Source organism: Procambarus clarkii, chromosome 27 (genome assembly GCF_040958095.1).
Source record: "Procambarus clarkii isolate CNS0578487 chromosome 27, FALCON_Pclarkii_2.0, whole genome shotgun sequence".
In the NCBI taxonomy this organism is placed as follows: Eukaryota; Metazoa; Arthropoda; class Malacostraca; order Decapoda; family Cambaridae; genus Procambarus; species Procambarus clarkii.
Window position 1 is genome coordinate 41,803,415 of NC_091176.1, and position 22,667 is coordinate 41,826,081.

General features: G+C 50.9%; 1 protein-coding gene across 1 annotated transcript in view; it reads left to right on the top strand.

The window, feature by feature from the left end:
• LOC138369250 (sodium-coupled monocarboxylate transporter 2-like) overlaps positions 1–22,667 on the top strand; it is a 141,969-nt gene that overhangs the window by 98,456 nt on the left and 20,846 nt on the right. Inside the window, exon 6 of the mRNA XM_069332189.1 lies at positions 12,688–12,906. Within this exon, the coding sequence (XP_069188290.1) occupies positions 12,688–12,906 (219 nt within the window). The remainder of the gene's footprint in view (positions 1–12,687; positions 12,907–22,667) is intronic.

Consider the following 22,667-nt stretch of genomic DNA (forward strand, 5'->3'; position numbering starts at 1 on the left):
TGACCTCTGGTCAAAGCAGAGGTCAAAGTCAAATACTCTGGTCAATAGTAGTAAGTGAGAGTTTAGAAAGGGGTGGAGGGAGAGGTGTAGATAGGTAGAAGTAGGAGAGTAGAAGTAGAAGAGTAGATAGTAGAAGACGAAATGCTGCCACCATCAATTCTAGATCATCACATACAAGACAAGGAATGGAACTTGTCTGTATCACAAATATTCACAAAAGATGTTATCAAGAGGTCATTATTAGTATGTCCCATCTTTATCATGTACTCATTCTAAACCATGAAACCAGTAATCACAGAGGCTTTCTCACCTCAACTCAAAATCTCTAGGGAACAAAATAAAGTCCATTTAAATAATAAATGCAATTATATTTCACATGATAACTATCATAATTTAAGCAATGTTCAAGATCTATATATGTAAAGTGAGTCATCCTCCAAGAATCTGAGAACACTACAACTGACTGCCCCTGATCATCACACAACACTTGTAAAACACGACCAAGTCACCTTAATGTTCAACTCACCAAGTGTCTGCCTATAGCTGGATAGAGGGGGGGGGGGTCTATAGTTGAGCAGAGACTGTCCCGCCCTGCCGGCCGACAGCCTCCATGCTAGGGCCGTCTTCTCTGCTCTGCTGACTGCCGTTCTGTCTGTCTTGTTAATGCTCTCGAATCGATAGCTCACCGAGTATATATTGGGGAACCTAGTAGCTAACTCCGCCCACAAGTAAATAGCCTCCGTCTCTCTACCAAGCCACTCCTTAAACGTCGGCATGTTTGAAGGCTAACAGGCTACAATTATAAGATTAGCGGAAGCAAGGTGAAATTCGCATGATCTGACCTCAGGTCACTTGGGGTCATTAACTCTTAGAGGTGTGAAACTCAGGCCGACCAAGCTGGCGCCTTCTCAAATCCCTGTCTGTGACTCATGTACCTCTATGTATGTATTAAATACAACTAAACCAAACACTTTTACAGTGTTACACTACCACACACTGGCACCACCACACTCTGGCACTACCACACTCTGGCACCACCACACTCTGGCACTACCACACTCTGGCACCACCACACTCTGGCACTACCACACTCTGGCACCACCACACTCTGGCACCACCACACTCTGGCACCACTACACTCTGGCACCACCACATTCTGGCACCACCACACTCTGGCGCCAGTACCACACTCTGGCACCACTACACTCTGGCACCACCACACTCTGGCACCACCACACTCTGGCACCACCACACTCTGGCACTACCACACTCTGGCGCCACCACACTCTGGCACCACCACACTCTGGCACCACCACAGTCTGGCACCACTACACTCCGGCACCACCACACTCTGGCGCCACCACACTCTGGTACCACCACACTCTGGCGCCACCACACTCTGGTGCCACCACACTCTGGCACCACCACACTCTGGCACCACCACACTCTGGCGCCACCACACTCTGGGGCCACCACACTCTGGTGCCACCACACTCTGGCACCACCACACTCTGGCACCACCACACTCTGGCGCCACCACACTCTGGCACCACCACACTCTGGCGCCACCACACTCTGGCGCCACCACACTCTGGCACCACCACACTCTGGCACCACCACACTCTGGCACCACCACACTCTGGCGCCACCACACTCTGGCACCACCACACTCTGGCGCCACCACACTCTGGCGCCACCACACTCTGGCACCACCACACTCTGGCACCACCACACTCTGGCACCACCACTCTGGCACCACCACACTCTGGCACCACCACACTCTGGCACCACCACACTTTCTCGCCACCACACTCTGGCGCCACCACACTCTGGCACCACCACACTCTAGCACCACCACACTTTCTCGCCACCACACTCTGGCGCCACCACACTCTGGCACCACCACACTCTGGTACCACCACACTCTGGCACCACCACACTCTGGTACCACCACACTCTGGCACCACCACACTCTGGCACTACCACACTCTGGCGCCACCACACTCTGGCACCACCACACTCTGGCACCACCACACTCTGGCACCACCTCACTCTGGCGCCACTACACTCTGGTACCACCACACTCTGGCACCACCACACTCTGGCACCACCACACTCTGGTGCCACTACACTCTGGTACCACCACACTCTGGCACCACCACACTCTGGCACTACCACACTCTGGCGCCACCACACTCTGGCACCACCACACTCTGGACCACCACACTCTGGCACCACCACACTCTGGCACTACCACACTCTGGCACCACCACACTCTGGCACCACCACACTCTGGCACTACCACACTCTGGCACCACCACACTCTGGCACCACCACACTCTGGCGCCACCGCACTCTGGCACCACCACACTCTGGCACAACCACACTCTGGCACTGCCACACTCTGGCACCACCACACTCTGGTACCACCACACTCTGGAACCACCACACTCTGGCACCACCACACTCTGGCACCACCACACTCTGGCACCACCACACTTTCTCGCCACCAAACTCTGGCGCCACCACACTCTGGCACCACCACACTCTGGCACCACCACACTCTTGCAGCACCACACTCTGGCACCACCACACTCTGGCACCACCACACTCTGACACCACCACACTCTGGCACCACCACACTCTGGCACCACTACACTCTGGCACCACTACACTCTGGCACCACCACACTCTGGCACCACCACACTCTGGCACCACCACACTCTGGCACCACCACACTCTGGCACCACCACATTTTCTCGCCACCACACTTTGGCGCCACCACACTCTGGCACCACCACACTCTGGCACCACCACACTCTTGCAGCACCACACTCTGGCACCAATACACTCTGGCACCACTACACTCTGGTACCACCACACTCTGGTACCACCACACTCTGGCACAACCACACTCTGGCGCCACCACACTCTGGAACCACCACACTCTGGCACCACCACACTCTGGCACTACCACACTCTTGCAGCACCACACTCTGGCACCACCACACTCCGGCACCACCACACTCTGGTACCACCACACTCTGGCACCACCACACTCTGGCACTACCACACTCTGGCGCCACCACACTCTGGCACCACCACACTCTGGCACCACCACACTCTGGCACCACCTCACTCTGGCGCCACTACACTCTGGTACCACCACACTCTGGCACCACCACACTCTGGCACCACCACACTCTGGTGCCACTACACTCTGGTACCACCACACTCTGGCACCACCACACTCTGGCACTACCACACTCTGGCGCCACCACACTCTGGCACCACCACACTCTGGACCACCACACTGTGGCACCACCACACTCTGGGACTACCACACTCTGGCACCACCACACTCTGGCACCACCACACTCGGGCACTACCACACTCTGGCACCACCACACTCTGGCACCACCACACTCTGGCGCCACCACACTCTGGCACCACCACACTCTGGCACAACCACACTCTGGCACTGCCACACTCTGGCACCACCACACTCTGGTACCACCACACTCTGGAACCACCACACTCTGGCACCACCACACTCTGGCACCACCACACTCTGGCACCACCACACTCTGGCGCCATCACACTCTGGCACCACCACACTCTGGCACCACCACACTCTTGCAGCACCACACTCTGGCACCACCACACTCTGGCACCACCACACTCTGGCACCACCACACTCTGGCACCACCACACTCTGGCACCACTACACTCTGGCACCACTACACTCTGGCACCACCACACTCTGGCACCATCACACTCTGGCACCACCACACTCTGGCACCACCACACTCTGGCACCACCACACTTTCTCGCCACCACACTTTAGCGCCACCACACTCTGGCACCACCACACTCTGGCACCACCACACTCTTGCAGCACCACACTCTGGCACCAATACACTCTGGCACCACTACACTCTGGTACCACCACACTCTGGTACCACCACACTCTGGCACAACCACACTCTGGCGCCACCACACTCTGGAACCACCACACTCTGGCACCACCACAATCTGGCACCACCACACTCTTGCAGCACAACACTCTGGCACCACCACACTCTGGCACCCCCACACTCTGGCACCACCACACTTTCTCGCCACCACACTCTGGCGCCACCACACTCTGGCACCACCACACTCTGGCACCACCACACTCTTGCAGCACCACACTCTGGCACCACCACACTCTGGCACCACCACACTCTGGCACCACCACACTCTGGCGCTACCACACTCTGGCACCACCACACTCTGGCACCACCACACTCTTGCAGCACCACACTCTGGCACCACCACACTCTGGCACCACCACACTCTGGCACCACCACACTCTGGCACCAATACACTCTGGCACCACCACACTCTGGCGCCACCACACTCTGGCACCACCACACTCTGGCACCACCACACACTTGCAGCACCACACTCTGGCACCACCACACTCTGGCACCACCACACTCTGGCACCACCACACTCTGGCACCACTACACTCTGGCACCACTACACTCTGGCACCACCACACTCTGGCACCACCACACTCTGGCACCACCACACTCTGGCACCACCACACTCTGGCACCACCACACTTTCTCGCCACCACACTCTGGCACCACCACACTCTGGCACCACCAGACTCTGGCACCACCACACTCTGGCACCACCACACTTTCTCGCCACCACACTTTGGCGCCACCACACTCTGGCACCACCACACTCTGGCACCACCACACTCTTGCAGCACCACACTCTGGCACCAATACACTCTGGCACCACTACACTCTGGTACCACCACACTCTGGTACCACCACACTCTGGCACAACCACACTCTGGTGCCACCACACTCTGGAACCACCACACTCTGGCACCACCACACTCTGGCACCACTACACTCTGGCACCACCACACTCTGGAACCACCACACTCTGGCACCACCACACTCTGGCACCACCACACTCTGGCACCACCACTCTCTGGCACCACCACACTCTGGCACCACCACACTCTTGCAGCACCACACTCTGGCACCACCACACTCTGGCACCACTACACTCTGGCACCACCACACTCTGGAACCACCACACTCTGGCACCACCACACTCTGGCACCACCACACTTTGGCACCACCACACTCTGGCACCACCACACTCTGGCACCACCACACTCTGGCACCACCACACTCTGGCACCACCACACTCTGGTGCCACCCCATTCTGGCACCACCACACTCTGGCACCACCACACTCTGGCACTACCACACTCTGGCACTAGCACACTCTGGCGCCACCACACTCTGGCACCACCACACTCTGGCACCACCACACTCTGGCACCACCACACTCTGGCACCACCACATTCTGGCACCACCACACTCTGGCACTACCACACTCTGGCACCACCACACTCTGGCACCACCACACTCTGGCACTACCACACTCTGGCACTACCACACTCTGGCACCACCACACTCTGGCACTACCACACTCTGGCACCACCACACTCTGGCACCACCACACTCTGGCACTACCACACTCTGGCACCACCACTCTGGCACTACCACACTCTGGCACCACCACACTCTGGCACTACCACACTCTGGCACCACCACACTCTGGCACCACCACACTCTGGCACCACCACACTCTGGCACCACCACACTCTGGCACCACCACACTCTGGCACCACCACACTCTGGCGCCACCACACTCTGGCACCACCACTCTGGCACCACCACACTCTGGCGCCATCACACTCTGGCGCCACCACACTCTGGCACTACCACACTCTGGCACCACCACACTCTGGCACCACCACACTCTGGCAGGACCAGCCTATGGCACCACCACACTCTGGCACCACCACACTCTGGCACTACCACACTCTGGCACTACCACACTCTGGCACCACCACACTCTGGCACTACCACACTCTGGCACCACCACACTCTGGCACCACCACACTCTGGCACTACCACACTCTGGCACCACCACTCTGGCACTACCACACTCTGGCACCACCACACTCTGGCACTACCACACTCTGGCACCACCACACTCTGGCACCACCACACTCTGGCACCACCACACTCTGGCACTACCACACTCTGGCACCACCACACTCTGGCACCACCACACTCTGGCAGGACCAGCCTATGGCACCACCACACTCTGGCACCACCACACTCTGGCACCACCACACTCTGGCACTACCACACTCTGGCACCACCACACTCTGGCACCACCACACTCTGGCAGGACCAGCCTATGGCACTACCACACTCTGGCACCACCACACTCTGGCACTACCACACTCTGGCACTACCACACTCTGGCGCCACCACACTCTGGCACCACCACACTCTGGCACCACCACACTCTGGCACCACCACACTCTGGCACCACTACACTCTGGCGCCACCACACTCTGGCACCACCACACTCTGGCACCACCACACTCTGGCACCACCACACTCTGGCACCACCACACTCTGGCTCTACCACACTCTGGCGCCACCACACTCTGGCACCACCACACTCTGGCACTACCACACTCTGGCGCCACCACACTCTGGCACCACCACACTCTGGCACCACCACACTCTGGCACCACCACACTCTGGCACCACCACACTCTGGCACTACCACACTCTGGCACCACCACACTCTGGCACCACCACACTCTGGCACCACCACACTCTGGCAGGACCAGCCTATGGCACTACCACACTCTGGCACTACCACACTCTGGCACCACCACACTCTGGCACTACCACACTATGGCACTACCACACTCTGGCACCACCACACTCTGGCACCACCACACTCTGGCACCACCACACTCTGGCACCACCACACTCTGGCACTACCACACTCTGGCACCACCACACTCTGGCACCACCACACTCTGGCACCACCACACTCTGGCAGGACCAGCCTATGGCACTACCACACTCTGGCACTACCACACTCTGGCACCACCACACTCTGGCACTACCACACTATGGCACTACCACACTCTGGCACCACCACACTCTGGCACCACCACACTCTGGCACCACCACACTCTGGCACCACCACACTCTGGCACCACCACACTCTGGCACTACCACACTCTGGCGCCACCACCCTCTGGCACCACCACACTCTGGCACTACCACACTCTGGCGCCACCACACTCTGGCACCACCACACTCTGGCACCACCACACTCTGGCACCACCACACTCTGGCACCACCACACTCTGGCACTACCACACTCTGGCACCACCACACTCTGGCACCACCACACTCTGGCACCACCACACTCTGGCAGGACCAGCCTATGGCACTACCACACTCTGGCACTACCACACTCTGGCACCACCACACTCTGGCACTACCACACTATGGCACTACCACACTCTGGCACCACCACACTCTGGCACCACCACACTCTGGCACCACCACACTCTGGCACCACCACACTCTGGCACTACCACACTCTGGCACCACCACACTCTGGCACCACCACACTCTGGCACCACCACACTCTGGCACCACCACTCTCTGGCACTACCACACTCTGGCACCACCACACTCTGGCACCACCACACTCTGGCACCACCACACTCTGGCAGGACCAGCCTATGGCACCACCACACTCTGGCACCACCACACTCTGGCAGGACCAGCCTATGGCACTACCACACTCTGGCACTACCACACTCTGGCACCACCACACTCTGGCACTACCACACTATGGCACTACCACACTCTGGCACCACCACACTCTGGCACCACCACACTCTGGCACCACCACACTCTGGCACCACCACACTCTGGCACCACCACACTCTGGCACTACCACACTCTGGCGCCACCACACTCTGGCACCACCACACTCTGGCACTACCACACTCTGGCACCACCACACTCTGGCACCACCACACTGGCACCACCACACTCTGGCACCACCACACTCTGGCACCACCACACTCTGGCAGGACCAGCCTATGGCACCACCACACTCTGGCAGTACCACACTCTGGCACCACCACACTCTGGCACCACCACACTCTGGCACCACCACTCTGGCACCACCACACTCTGGCACCACCACACTCTGGCACCACCACACTCTGGCACCACCACACTCTGGCACCACCACTCTGGCACCACCACACTCTGGCACCACCACACTCTGGCACCACCACTCTGGCACCACCACACTCTGGCACCACCACACTCTGGCACCACCACACTGGCACCACCACACTCTGGCACCACCACACTCTGGCACCACCACACTCTGGCAGGACCAGCCTATGGCACCACCACACTCTGGCACCACCACACTCTGGCACCACCACACTCTGGCAGGACCAGCCTATGGCACCACCACACTCTGGCACCACTACACTCTGGCACCACCACACTCTGGCACCACTACACTCTGGCACCACCACACTGGCACCACCACACTCTGGCACCACCACACTCTGGCACCACCACACTCTGGCACCACCACACTCTGGCAGGACCAGCCTATGGCACCACCACACTCTGGCACCACCACACTCTGGCACCACCACACTGGCACCACCACACTCTGGCACCACCACACTCTGGCACCACCACACTCTGGCAGGACCAGCCTATGGCACCACCACACTCTGGCACCACTACACTCTGGCACCACCACACTCTGGTGCCACCACACTCTGGCACCACCACACTCTGGCACCACCACACTCTGGCAGGACCAGCCTATGGCACCACCACACTCTGGCACCACCACACTCTGGCAGGACCAGCCTATGGCACTACCACACTCTGGCACCACCACACTCAGCCAGGACCAGCCTATGGCACCACCACACTCTGGCACCACCACACTCTGGCAGGACCAGCCTATGGCACCACCACACTCTGGCACCACCACACTCTGGCAGGACCAGCCTATGGCACCACCACACTCTGGCACCACCACACTCTGGCAGGACCAGCCTATGGCACCACCACACTCTGGCACCACCACACTCTGGCACCACCACACTCTGGCACCACCACACTCTGGCACCACCACACTCCGGCACCACCACACTCTGGCACTACCACACTCTGGCACCACCACACTCTGGCACCACCACACTCTGGCACCACCACACTCTGGCACCACCACACTCTGGCACCACCACACTCTGGCAGGACCAGCCTATGGCACTACCACATTCTAGCACACAACACTTCCATGCACCCTAACGATTTATCCAATACAGAAAATAATTGGCCAAGTAATCTTGTCCAATGGTTAACCGAGCTGGCACTTCACTTAATATTGCAACAGTTGGTGACTAATGTGGTTAACGTTGCTCTCTGGGACATGATTGTTAAGTTTCATTGTCAAGGGAGGCCTTCCTGTTGGCTTGAAGTTTCACCATAACGACCATTAACCGTGCCTCTGTTTTCAATGGCTGGTTCCTCTCCCTCCTAGGTAGCGTACATTCAAGATTCGGAAGGAAGAAATGGTTTGTGGTCAAATCTTACAGTTTATTATATATGTTTAATTTAGTAGGTTCATTTATCGTGTTACCAGCTCTTAGACTTGAGAATTTTTAAAGTAACATTAGTTAGATTAATTTTGTGACGACAGCTGATAAAACGGCCTTTACCATTCTCTGTAATCCTTTGATGACTAACTAATGTAAATTGACAACATCTTTTGGGAGTTACATTAGAGTCTGTATATGATATGGAAATTTCCCACAGTGGTCTTCCTCAGTGTACAGTCCGAGGTAGTCTGCGTCAGTGTACAGTCAGAGGTAGTCTGCGTCAGTGTACAGTCAGAGGTAGTCTGCGACAGTGTACAGTCCGAGGTAGTCTGCGTCAGTGTACAGTCAGAGGTAGTCTGCGTCAGTGTACAGTCAGAGGTAGTCTGCGACAGTGTACAGTCCGAGGTAGTCTGCGTCAGTGTACAGTCAGAGGTAGTCTGCGTCAGTGTACAGTCAGAGGTAGTCTGCGACAGTGTACAGTCCGAGGTAGTCTGCGCCAGTGTACAGTCCGAGGTAGTCTGCGACAGTGTACAGTCCGAGGTAGTCTGCGTCAGTGTACAGTCCGAGGTAGTCTGCGACAGTGTACAGTCCGAGGTAGTCTGCGTCAGTGTTCAGTGCGAGGTAGTCTGCGACAGTGTACAGTCCGAGGTAGTCTGCGACAGTGTACAGTCCGAGGTAGTCTGCGACAGTGTACAGTCCGAGGTAGTCTGCGTCAGTGTACAGTCCGAGGTAGTCTGCGTCAGTGTACAGTCCGAGGTAGTCTGCGTCAGTGTACAGTCCGAGGTAGTCTGCGTCAGTGTACAGTGCGAGGTAGTCTGCGACAGTGTACAGTCCAAGGTAGTCTGCGACAGTGTACAGTCCGAGGTAGTCTGCGACAGTGTACAGTCCGAGGTAGTCTGCGTCAGTGTACAGTCCGAGGTAGTCTGCGTCAGTGTACAGTCCGAGGTAGTCTGCGTCAGTGTACAGTCCGAGGTAGTCTGCGTCAGTGTTCAGTGCGAGGTAGTCTGCGTCAGTGCGAGGTAGTCTGCGTCAGTGTACATTCAGAGGTAGTCTGCGTCAGTGTACAGTCCGAGGTAGTCTGCGTCAGTGTACAGTCCGAGGTAGTCTGCGTCAGTGTACAGTCCGAGGTAGTCTGCGTCAGTGTACAGTCAGAGGTAGTCTGCGACAGTGTTCAGTGTGAGGTAGTCTGCGTCAGTGTACAGTCCGAGGTAGTCTGCGTCAGTGTACAGTGCGAGGTAGTCTGCGTCAGTGTTCAGTGCTAGGTAGTCTGCGTCAGTGTTCAGTGCGAGGTAGTCTGCGTCAGTGTACAGTGCGAGGTAGTCTGCGTCAGTGTTCAGTGCGAGGTAGTCTGCGTCAGTGTACAGTGCGAGGTAGTCTGCGTCAGTGTACAGTGCGAGGTAGTCTGCGACAGTGTTCAGTGCGAGGTAGTCTGCGACAGTGTACAGTCAGAGGTAGTCTTTGTCAGTGTTCAGTGCGAGGTAGTCTGCGACAGTGTACAGTCAGAGGTAGTCTGCGTCAGTGTACAGTCCAAGGTAGTCTGCGTCAGTGTACAGTCCGAGGTAGTCTGCGCCAGTGTTCAGTGCGAGGTAGTCTGCGTCAGTGTACAGTCCGAGGTAGTCTGCGTCAGTGTACAGTCCGAGGTAGTCTGCGTAAGTGTACAGTACGAGGTAGTCTGCGACAGTGTACAGTCCGAGGTAGTCTGCGCCAGTGTTCAGTGCGAGGTAGTCTGCGTCAGTGTACAGTCCGAGGTAGTCTGCGTCAGTGTACAGTCCGAGGTAGTCTGCGCCAGTGTACAGTCCGAGGTAGTCTGCGACAGTGTACAATCCGAGGTAGTCTGCGCCAGTGTACAGTCCGAGGTAGTCTGCGCCAGTGTACAGTCCGAGGTAGTCTGCGACAGTGTACAGTGCGAGGTAGTCTGCGACAGTGTACAGTCAGAGGTAGTCTGCGTCAGTGTACAGTCCAAGGTAGTCTGCGTCAGTGTACAGTCCGAGGTAGTCTGCGTCAGTGTACAGTCCGAGGTAGTCTGCGTCAGTGTACAGTCCGAGGTAGTCTGCGTCAGTGTTCAGTGCGAGGTAGTCTGCGTCAGTGCGAGGTAGTCTGCGTCAGTGTACATTCAGAGGTAGTCTGCGTCAGTGTACAGTCCGAGGTAGTCTGCGTCAGTGTACAGTCCGAGGTAGTCTGCGTCAGTGTACAGTCCGAGGTAGTCTGCGTCAGTGTACAGTCAGAGGTAGTCTGCGACAGTGTTCAGTGCGAGGTAGTCTGCGTCAGTGTACAGTGCGAGGTAGTCTGCGTCAGTGTACAGTCCGAGGTAGTCTGAGACAGTGTACAATCCGAGGTAGTCTGCGCCAGTGTACAGTCCGAGGTAGTCTGCGACAGTGTACAATCCGAGGTAGTCTGCGCCAGTGTACAGTCCGAGGTAGTCTGCGCCAGTGTACAGTCCGAGGTAGTCTGCGACAGTGTACAGTCCGAGGTAGTCTGCGACAGTGTACAATCCGAGGAAACAATCGGTACTGTTCCAGTTTACATCTGTGTGTGTGTGTATCATAGAGATCTTTTAAATTACTATATTATGATAAAATTGGACCGATCATCTTTGTGGATTATGTTCAATTCTTTCACAAATCCAACTTTAATTAAATATATCAAGTATTGTCCGATACTTACAAGTCTATAAGAACGTATATTTAATCCCCAGATTTGTGAAAATATAAAAGAAAATATAAATTATCAGTGTTTAGTGACAAGTATGATATTATACTGCAAATAATCGTTTGTTGTTAACAAACAATATATATAGTTACATTTATGGCATAATTTGGTAAACTTGTTTAAAATTTCAAACTCATGTAAATGTTTTTTCTACAAAGTTTAATTATTACTTGATCAAGCATAGTTTAAATTAATCATTTTTCAAAGTATTTGAAAACAAGTTCGGTCATATTCAAATCAATATATTTACTTTAATCTAGAGAGATCCTGAACATAATTACATGGAGAACGAATAAAATAACAGTAAAAGTGCAAGTGAGAATGTAAAACTGATAAAACTGAAAATATATTACCTTCTTTGAGCTGCCATGAAGGTTCATTCAGATCCACTTGTCAAAATTTATATCATATTCTTTTGGTCTTTTCAGAGTTTGCATTGCCTTCGTTGTGGGTCTGTGTGCAATATGGTCAACATTCTACTTCTCCGGTCTGGTTGCCTATGCCACCTACAAGGACTGTGACCCGCTCACTCTTGGCAGGATAGAGAAACCTGACCAGATCTTACCGTACCTGGTGATGGATAAGCTGGACCACCTCACTGGTGTTCCTGGGATATTTGTGGCGGCTGTGTACGGTGGTGTCCTCAGGTCAGTCCTCCCGCCTCACATCCCGCACTTCCTCGTGGCTGTGTTAATAATAATAATACACAAGGAAATAGCAATAGCGGGATATAGCTAGGAGAAAACTGCTTTTCTCAAGCGACTTTCTCAATAATAATAACAATAATACTATAATAATAATAATAATAATAATAATAATAATAATAATAATAATAATAATAATAATAGTAATAATAATAATAATAATAACTAACAATAACAATAATAATAATTTGCCATCCACACTTCCGTGGAACTCTACACTTCCACACTTCCCAGGGAAGTGTGGATGACAGTTTATATGGCGTCTGGGTGGGTCAGTAATTACTCTGAGTTCAGTAGGAGTCAGGGAAAGTCGACAATCCCCGCATGGCAGCAGTAGTTGCTGCTGGAATCTTTCCTTTATTAAAACTGCACATAGCTCAGTCGATAGAACGTCGGCCTCACACGCTTTTGGTCCACAGTTCGAGTCTCCTAGAGTCCAGGGAAATGAAATAATAATAATAATAATAATAAATTAGAGAAGTGCAGAAGCGGCTGAACAAAAGTACAAGTGCATCGTGAATTCGACACTTCATAGATTGATTGATGGATGGATGACTCCTTGGTTGATTGTTGAGGTTTACAGAGTGAGGTGTTGTCCGGAGACTTAGCCGCTAGCGCCCTCCTGCCTCTCTGTATGCCGGCTCAACAGAGTGAGGTGTTGTCCGGAGACTTAGCCGCTAGCGCCCTCCTGCCTCTCTGTATGCCGGCTCAACAGAGTGAGGTGTTGTCTGGAGACTTAGCCGCTAGCGCCCTCCTGCCTCTCTGTATGCCGGCTCAACAGAGTGAGGTGTTGTCTGGAGACTTAGCCGCTAGCGCCCTCCTGCCTCTCTGTATGCCGGCTCAACAGAGTGAGGTGTTGTCCGGAGACTTAGCCGCTAGCGCCCTCCTGCCTCTCTGTATGCCGGCTCAACAGAGTGAGGTGTTGTCCGGAGACTTAGCCGCTAGCGCCCTCCTGCCTCTCTGTATGCCGGCTCAACAGAGTGAGGTGTTGTCCGGAGACTTAGCCGCTAGCGCCCTCCTGCCTCTCTGTATGCCGGCTCAACAGAGTGAGGTGTTGTCCGGAGACTTAGCCGCTAGCGCCCTCCTGCCTCTCTGTATGCCGGCTCAACAGAGTGAGGTGTTGTCCGGAGACTTAGCCGCTAGCGCCCTCCTGCCTCTCTGTATGCCGGCTCAACAGAGTGAGGTGTTGTCCGGAGACATAGCCGCTAGCGCCCTCCTGCCTCTCTGTATGCCGGCTCAACAGAGTGAGGTGTTGTCCGGAGACTTAGCCGCTAGCGCCCTCCTGCCTCTCTGTATGCCGGCTCAACAGAGTGAGGTGTTGTCCGGAGACTTAGCCGCTAGCGCCCTCCTGCCTCTCTGTATGCCGGCTCAACAGAGTGAGGTGTTGTCCGGAGACTTAGCCGCTAGCGCCCTCCTGCCTCTCTGTATGCCGGCTCAACAGAGTGAGGTGTTGTCCGGAGACTTAGCCGCTAGCGCCCTCCTGCCTCTCTGTATGCCGGCTCAACAGAGTGAGGTGTTGTCCGGAGACTTAGCCGCTAGCGCCCTCCTGCCTCTCTGTATGCCGGCTCAACAGAGTGAGGTGTTGTCCGGAGACTTAGCCGCTAGCGCCCTCCTGCCTCTCTGTATGCCGGCTCAACAGAGTGAGGTGTTGTCCGGAGACTTAGCCGCTAGCGCCCTCCTGCCTCTCTGTATGCCGGCTCAACAGAGTGAGGTGTTGTCCGGAGACTTAGCCGCTAGCGCCCTCCTGCCTCTCTGTATGCCGGCTCAACAGAGTGAGGTGTTGTCCGGAGACTTAGCCGCTAGCGCCCTCCTGCCTCTCTGTATGCCGGCTCAACAGAGTGAGGTGTTGTCCGGAGACTTAGCCGCTCGCGCCCTCCTGCCTCTCTGTATGCCGGCTCAGCCACGTCGCCAACACAACTCATCTCTTACTAACTACGTCGTTCTCGCTCACATTCGCTCTCAGGATAATCAACAACGTAATTGAAAATGGCATCAGCTCACGAAAATGATGTACTGTCTCGTTTTCTGTTTTGGGTCCTCTGGCTTAGGCTGTTGGGTCAGGAGAGGACACCTTCACGTAACGGTTCTCATGACGTTTTGAAACCTTAGGAGAATTTCCTAAGGTTTGCGTTTGTTTGCGAATAGTTTGCGTCCCACCCCTCCCCGTGTTAAACAGTTTACCCTTATCTACCGTGTCAATTCCTCTGGGAATTTTGCAAGTAGCGATCATCTCTCTCTTTACTCTTTTGACTTCCAATGTCGTGAGGTGCATTTCTCGCAGTCTTTCCTCTTAACTCATGCCTCTTAGTTCTGGGACTACCCCAGTGGCATACCTCTGAACTTTTTCTAGCTTCGTTTTATGCTTGACAAGGTACGGGCTCCATGCTGCGGCCGCATACTCCAGGATTGGTCTTACATATGTGGTGTACAAGGTTCTGAAGGATTCTTTACACAGGTTTCTGAAGGCAGTTCTGATGTTAGCCAGCCTAGTATATGCCTCAGATGTTTTTCTTTTTTTTTGTGGCCATCAGGAGACAGGTTTGGTGTTATATTAACTCCTAGATCTTTCTCTCTGTCCGTTTCGTGAAGGACTTCATCTCCCATTCGTTATCCTGTGTTTGGCCGCCTGTTTCCATCGCTTAGTTTTATTAGCTTTCTCCTACTCGGGTTGAGTCCAACCATTTGGGTTGGATGGTAGAGCGACGGTCTCGCTTCATGCAGGTCGGCGTTCAATCCCCGACCATCCAAGTGGTTGGGCACCATTCCTTCCCTCCTTCCCATCCCAAATCCTTATCCTGACCCCTTCCTAGTGCTATATAGTCGTAATGGCTTGGCGCACTCCCGATAGTTCCCTTCCCCTTCCCTTACTCGGGTTGAACTTTAGCAGTCATTTGTTGAACCATTCACTCAGTTTGTCTAGGTCATCTTATAGCCTCATACTATCTTCCTCTGTCTTAATCCACCTATAATCCTATCCTCCTATAATCCTATCTTCCAATGAGATGAACGATTTTATTCCCTCTGGGAGATCATTTACAGAAATCAGAAACAGTATAGGTCCAAGGACTGAACCCTGTGGGACTCCACTGGTGACGCCTCGCCAATCTGAGACCTCACCCCTCACAGTGACTGTCTGTCTTCTGTTGCTTACGTACTCCGTAATCCAGTGGAGTACCTTTCCTTTCACTCCCGCCTTCATTTCAAGCTTGTGCACTAGTCTCTTATGTGATACTGTGTCAAAGGCTTTCTGACAATCCAAAAATATGCAGTCTGACCAGCCGTCTCTACCTTGTTTGATTTGTGTTGCCTGGTCATAGAATTCAGTTAATCCTGTGAGGCATGATTTGCCATCCCTGGATCCATGCTGCTGTTGTCTTACAAAGTTCTTTCTTTCAAAGTTCTTTACCGAGGTCTATAGTTTAGTGCATCCTGCCTATCACCCTTCATGTATATTGGGACTACATTGGCTTCTTCCAATCTTTTGGCCGTTCACCTGTTACCAGTGATTTGTTGTACACCATGGATAGTGGCAGGCACAGAGCTTCTGCTCCTTCCTTTAATATCCATGGTGAGATTCCATCCGGGAATGATAACCTTTGTCACATCCCATTCTTGCAGGTGCTTCCTCACCTCCTCACTGGTAATCTCAAACTCCTCTAGTGGTGTCTGGTTAGATATTCCCTCGCGTATCTCAGCGACTTCTCCTTGCTCTACTGTGAAGATCTCCTGGAATTTCTTACTAAGTTCTTCGCACACCTCCTTGTTGTTTGTAGTGAATATACCTGCCCCTATCCTCAATTTCCTTACATGTTCCTTCACTGTTATATCTCTCCTGGTGTGGCTGTGCAGCAAATTAGGTTGAGTCTTTGCCTTGCTCGGCTATATCATTTCATATTGTCGCTCTGCCTTTCTTTTCATCCTGACGTATTCATTCCACTCACTGTGGTAACTTTCTCTGCTCTCTAATGTCCTGTTATTTCTATAGTTTCTCCACGCCCTTGTACTTAGTTGCTTTGCTAGCTTACATCTCTGAATAAACCATGGATTTCTTGTCTGCATTTAATATTTTTTCCTTTTGGTCTGGGAGAATCTTGTCTCCTGTCTTCTTGCACTTCTGCAGATAGTCCACCATGTCTTGGGCCGTCTTTCCGCTGAGCTCTGTTTACTAAGATATATATGTTCAAAGTTTCCTTATCTCTTTCCGTAATGCCGGCCTTTTGTTTTCTGGGCCATTCCACCCCCTGTGTGAGAAGGGGTGTGTGGGATATTTGGGGCTTGAATCTGATTATTTAAATATTAATGTAGTAAATTAGATTACGAAGGACCAACTGCTTTTATAGTAAAGAGGGAAACTGAGAATTTCTGATCATTAGATAATTCCTAGATGAACCAGTGACTATGGACAAAATACTAGAGAATATGATCATAGAAATAATTAATGGGCTGTATAATTAAATGAATCAAACCCTCAAACACCTACATTGGGGGGTTATTACTGAAGGTAAGTACGTCCAGGAATTAGTGTGGTTCGTTCACTAATTCAATTAATAATAATCTAATCCTATAAAAATTATATTGAAACTGATATCATTACCATAAATGGGAACATAGATTATAAGTATAGTAATGAGAGTTACAGTAACTCACATTAATCCTGAGGAATTCTGCACATAAAGAATTGCAATAGATTCACGAAGGAATATAAAATCTTAGCTTAATGATGATTCCTCTAGACAAGCCATGGAGTTTCCTCTTATTCTCTGGACTCGGTAGGCTGACGAATGGGACGGATTAACATGGGAGAAGGCGGCAGGAAGAATTCTTCTCACGTGCTGCAAGACAAATATTTACGGTAGCAACTAATTTAACTACTGAATCTCTATATTCAAGAAATTGAGAGTTACAGGTGACAAAATTTAATCACCTGTTATTAGATGTTATCATGCGTCATAACGGTCAAACACCCAGCTACTACAAAACTCTTTACTAGATGCATCACATAAAGGGAATATACTTAGCTGAAAGGGCACTGTATAAGATTTAAGATTGCCGTAATTCGCTTCCCCCAGGCTCCGGCTAAGCCTATCCTGGATAGTGGCGCGCTTTGCTGGCTGGTCACGTGTCGTCAAGAACCAGGTTAAAAGGTTCCTTATCTGACACCAGCACTAGCTGAAGATATTATCTGCAAGGTTATTCACGCCTCACAGTGGCGACTTTCATCTGAGGATGGATAACGTCTGCCCAAATGGCTGGACAATGGCGTCTCCTTGTGAGTACGGTATGCGCAGGTCTGCCTCTGAGCGGCTCTCCACGTGTACTGAGTTGGTCCTCCTCAACCCACGCCACGTCGCGCGTTCATAAAACAAATTATGTCACGAACATTAATATTTCTCGCATTTACTCTTGAAACGTTGAAGACTGGACGGGTTTATTATTTAGAGGAAGAAATTATTATTATTTACCAATTTAAGAATAGTAAATATATAAGGGAGAGGAATTAATGTCTCCCCATGGCATTCACTGGTGACTTTAACTTTTATTACGAGATAATCGCTATGACTCCAACGCTCTATTCGGCTTTTAGTTGGAGGTCAATTCATCTGCAATTAGTTATCATACAGAATGCCTTAGTTATAGAGAATTGAATTTAATTCTCACATACATTGGATATAATGTGTTTACTGTAAGGAAATCTGACGCAATACTGGCGTCAGGTGACGTGAGAATTCTAGCCTACTGCACAGATGAAATTATTAGTACATGAGAATTCTACGTGTGGTTAATTTTACTTACTACAATAATTAGTATAGTTAGTAATAAGTAATGAGAATACAACAGTGTTGTATTCGGTGTTGGAAATATCCAACATAACTCCGGGGGGAGGATTCTAGGGTCGTAGTGTACTGTGGTGTACTGACCTATCCCGAAGTGATATTAAGATTAGTACATTAGTATGTTAATATGTTAGTATGTTAGTACACACATAACGAACGTCCCGGGTTTATCAAGGACTTACAAGAACTTGAGTCTTGCTAATTACATGTCAAATGAAACATGTTTCTTGTAGCCTACACAATATTTATAGAATTCAACTCTCCCAATTTAAACTAACAGAATCTACAGTGATGCGATATCCTGGGTCATAGTGACGTGTAATGTTTTGTTACGTGATATCACATCGTAGCATCATCATAGTTATCTCAGTGGGAAGTGAAGGAAATTACTCTTCTTCAGAGTTGTAATAGGCTTGCAAATTCCGCCTACATTGTTGAGCTGCAGCTCTAGTGGGACGGTTGCTTGGAGGAACAAATTCATTGTCCTCTGAAATTACTGGGGAAACTGGATCTGGCTGATATTCTTGTTCAGTCAGTTCTAGGGGAACCAGCTTCTCTAAAGTTTTTAGAGTAGTGTTGCCTCGGCATAAGACTTTAACTACTCTTAGGACACCTTGTCGATCTGGATGAATGGTAACAATTTTACCTATGGGCCATTCTGACCTTGGTCCATCACTGTCCACTAGTACCAGGTCTCCTGGCTTTAATTGCACCTTATTGTAAGGACTCGAAGCTCCGTAGTGGTACTCTCGTAGAGCTGTGAGGTACTCTCGAGTCCACACCTCATTCCACCTGTTAATAACTCTAGAAAGATGCTGGTAGCTTTCCACCAAGTCTCCTCTGGTCACATGGGACAGGTCTACAGGGTCCTCTTCGGCTAAAGGGATGAGAGGGCTCAGTAGACCTCCATGGATCAAGTGAGAGGGGCTCAGTGGTTCTCTCTGGGTGAAATCATCAGACAGGTAGGTGATTGGGCGGTTGTTGACTCGCGCCTCGATTTCCACAACAATGGTTTGGAGTTCTGAGTAACTGACCTTTTGTCGGTGTAAAGTTTTCCTTAGACACTTCTTGACTGTGCCTACCATTCGCTCATAGAACCCACCTTGCCAAGGGGCTCTCGGTGCTATGAATTTCCAGTGACATTGTCTTCTTTGTAAGACTGACTGTACTTCAGGGTGGTTCCAGACTTCTCGCAAACAACTTTCTCCTGCCACAAAATTAGATCCGTTGTCTGATATCATTAATCTAGGACACGATCGGCGGGCAGCAAATCTGCGGAAAGCTTGAATGAAAGCTTCAGCACTCATGTCTGGAGTGACCTCTAAGTGCACGCCTCTGGTTGTAGCACATGTAAAGAGACAAATGTACGCCTTCACTGGTATATTATCTGGGTTACCAGTGAGGAGTAAGGCTCCTGTATAATCAACTCCAGTGGTTTCGAAAGGACGAAGATGAACCACTCGCTCTTCTGGGAGTGGTGGAGGTCCTGGGTAAGGACACACTCTAGCATCGTATCTCTTACAGATTACACAAGATTTAATAATTGTTTTAACAGTCTGACGACCTTGAGGAAGCCAGTACTTTTGTCTAAGATCGGTGAGAGTATCTAAAACTCCACCATGTAGTGTACCATATTGATGGTGATGTAAGACAAGAAATTTAGTGATGATGTGGTGACGAGGTAAAAGAATTGGATTCTTAGTGTCTAAGTCAATTTTTGCATGTAGCAAACGTCCTCCACATCGTTGTATGTTATGAGTGTTGGCATCGTACCAGATGCCTAGAGACTTAGTGAGTTTATCTGGAAGATTCTCAAATTCGTTCCCGTATGTCTCTTGCTGCGCACGCTTGATCCAATAGTGGACAGGATTGGGAAATTTATGTCGAATTCCTACTTTAGCAAGGAAATCAAACACGTGCGCAGTCACTCGTAACAATTTACTTAAGTTAGAATAATGATGAGGATCAATGGCTAATATTCGTTGAGGCTCTGGTTCCGTCATGGGAGTGGTGATATTGGTCACTATGACTTGTGGGTTTTGTTTGGGCCACTGACCACCAACAAGCCATGAGGGTCCATTGAACCACAGCGAAGATTTGACAAGTTGTTTTAATGTCAATCCTCTTGACAAATAATCTGCAGGATTGTCCTTAGTAGGGACATGTCTAAACTTATAACCTGCGGATAAATCATGAATCTCCCTGACGCGATTACTGACGTAAGGAGTTTTGTTGTTATTGTTTCTTACCCATTGTAAGACTGCCTCGTTGTCTGACCACACTACAATCTCACCAAAGTGGATATTATTGAGTGTCTTTGCCAAGCAATGGGCCAATCTTACTCCCACTAGCAATGCAGTCAACTCCATCTGAGGTAAGGATCTCTTCTTGATGGGAGCAACTCTTGCTTTAGATGTGAGTAAAATTGATTGAGCACTGTTAACTAAATAGGCTACTGCGCCATATGCATTGCCAGAGGCATCGCAAAAAACGTGCAAATTGGTGGGTAAGTTTGGTCCTGAAGCATTACGAGGAAATTTCAAAACGCCTAACTGATTAAAATCCGTTGAGAGTATTTGCCATTTAGCTTGTAACTCACTTGGTAACGGATCATCCCATCCCATATGTTTCTGCCAGCACTCCTGCATTAGGAGTTTGCTCCTTATTGATATAGGACTAAGTAAGCCTAAAGGGTCAAATGGTTGACTGACAAATGAGAGCAGTGTTCTCATGGTAAGGGTTGAGTTATCAGTTTACACTGACTTGACATTCATCTCATCAGTGTTGGTGTTCCATTCCACGCCTAGAACCTTTAATTGATTGGGTACCTGATAATCTGGAAATTCTTTCTGGATTACCTGGTTAAGCAGTTTATTATTTGAGGCCCATGACTGTAGAGGCATATTGGCTCCTAACAGTTCATGGTTAGCCTCATGGTAGATTTCTACCAGATCAGCTTGATCATTAGTTGTCCCCTGGAAATTGTCGACATACAAGTTGTCGCTAATGGCTGCCTTATAAGGGCTGTCTGATTTCCTCAAATGAGTGTCTAATGTTGCTTGCAAAAGAAACGGTGAGGACGTAGCTCCAAATAATACGGAGGCAAACCGATAGGTGATTACTTCACTGTTAGGATCCAGTGGATCCTTGAACCAGAGGAATTTTGTGTAGTCACGATCTTCCTCCTGTAATCCTACTCGGAGAAAGGCTTTGCTGATGTCAGCAGTGTAGGCAAAAATGCCTGTACGAAATCATAACAACACATCATGTAGCCTTTGTGTTAGGCTAGGTCCCGTTTGGAGACATTCATTTAAAGACACACTGCTCGGCTTTACTTTAGCACTGCAGTTAAAGACAATACGAATAGGTGTTGTCAATGAGTCTTTCACCACAGCATGGTGAGGTAAATAATGACCTGTTTTTCGGTCATCGTGTTCAACAACTTCAATGAACTTGTTGTTAAGTTGTTGTTGGATAAGTTGGTGATACATGGTTAGTTTGTCTGGCTGCTTCTGCAGTCGTGTTAATTGAGACCGCAATTGTGAGGCTGCCATAAAATAATTCACTGGAAGTTGTGGATGATCCAACTTCCATGGGAGTCTTACCCAGTATTGTTTATTTGAGTAGATAACGGTATCCAGATATTGCTGGTAAGTCCACGTATCATCAGGACTTGGTTGCTCAGGGATGATGCCTAACGTCTCTAAATCCCACAAACGATGTATTGGTGGGTCAGATTCAATATCCTCGGCTATTTCCCTGAAGCGTAGGGGTGACTGTTCTAAGCCTAGTCACGCCACAATTACATTATTGGATTGTTGGTTTGTGGACGCTGGACCTTGTCTGAAAAGCACTGGTCCTGTGGGCAAT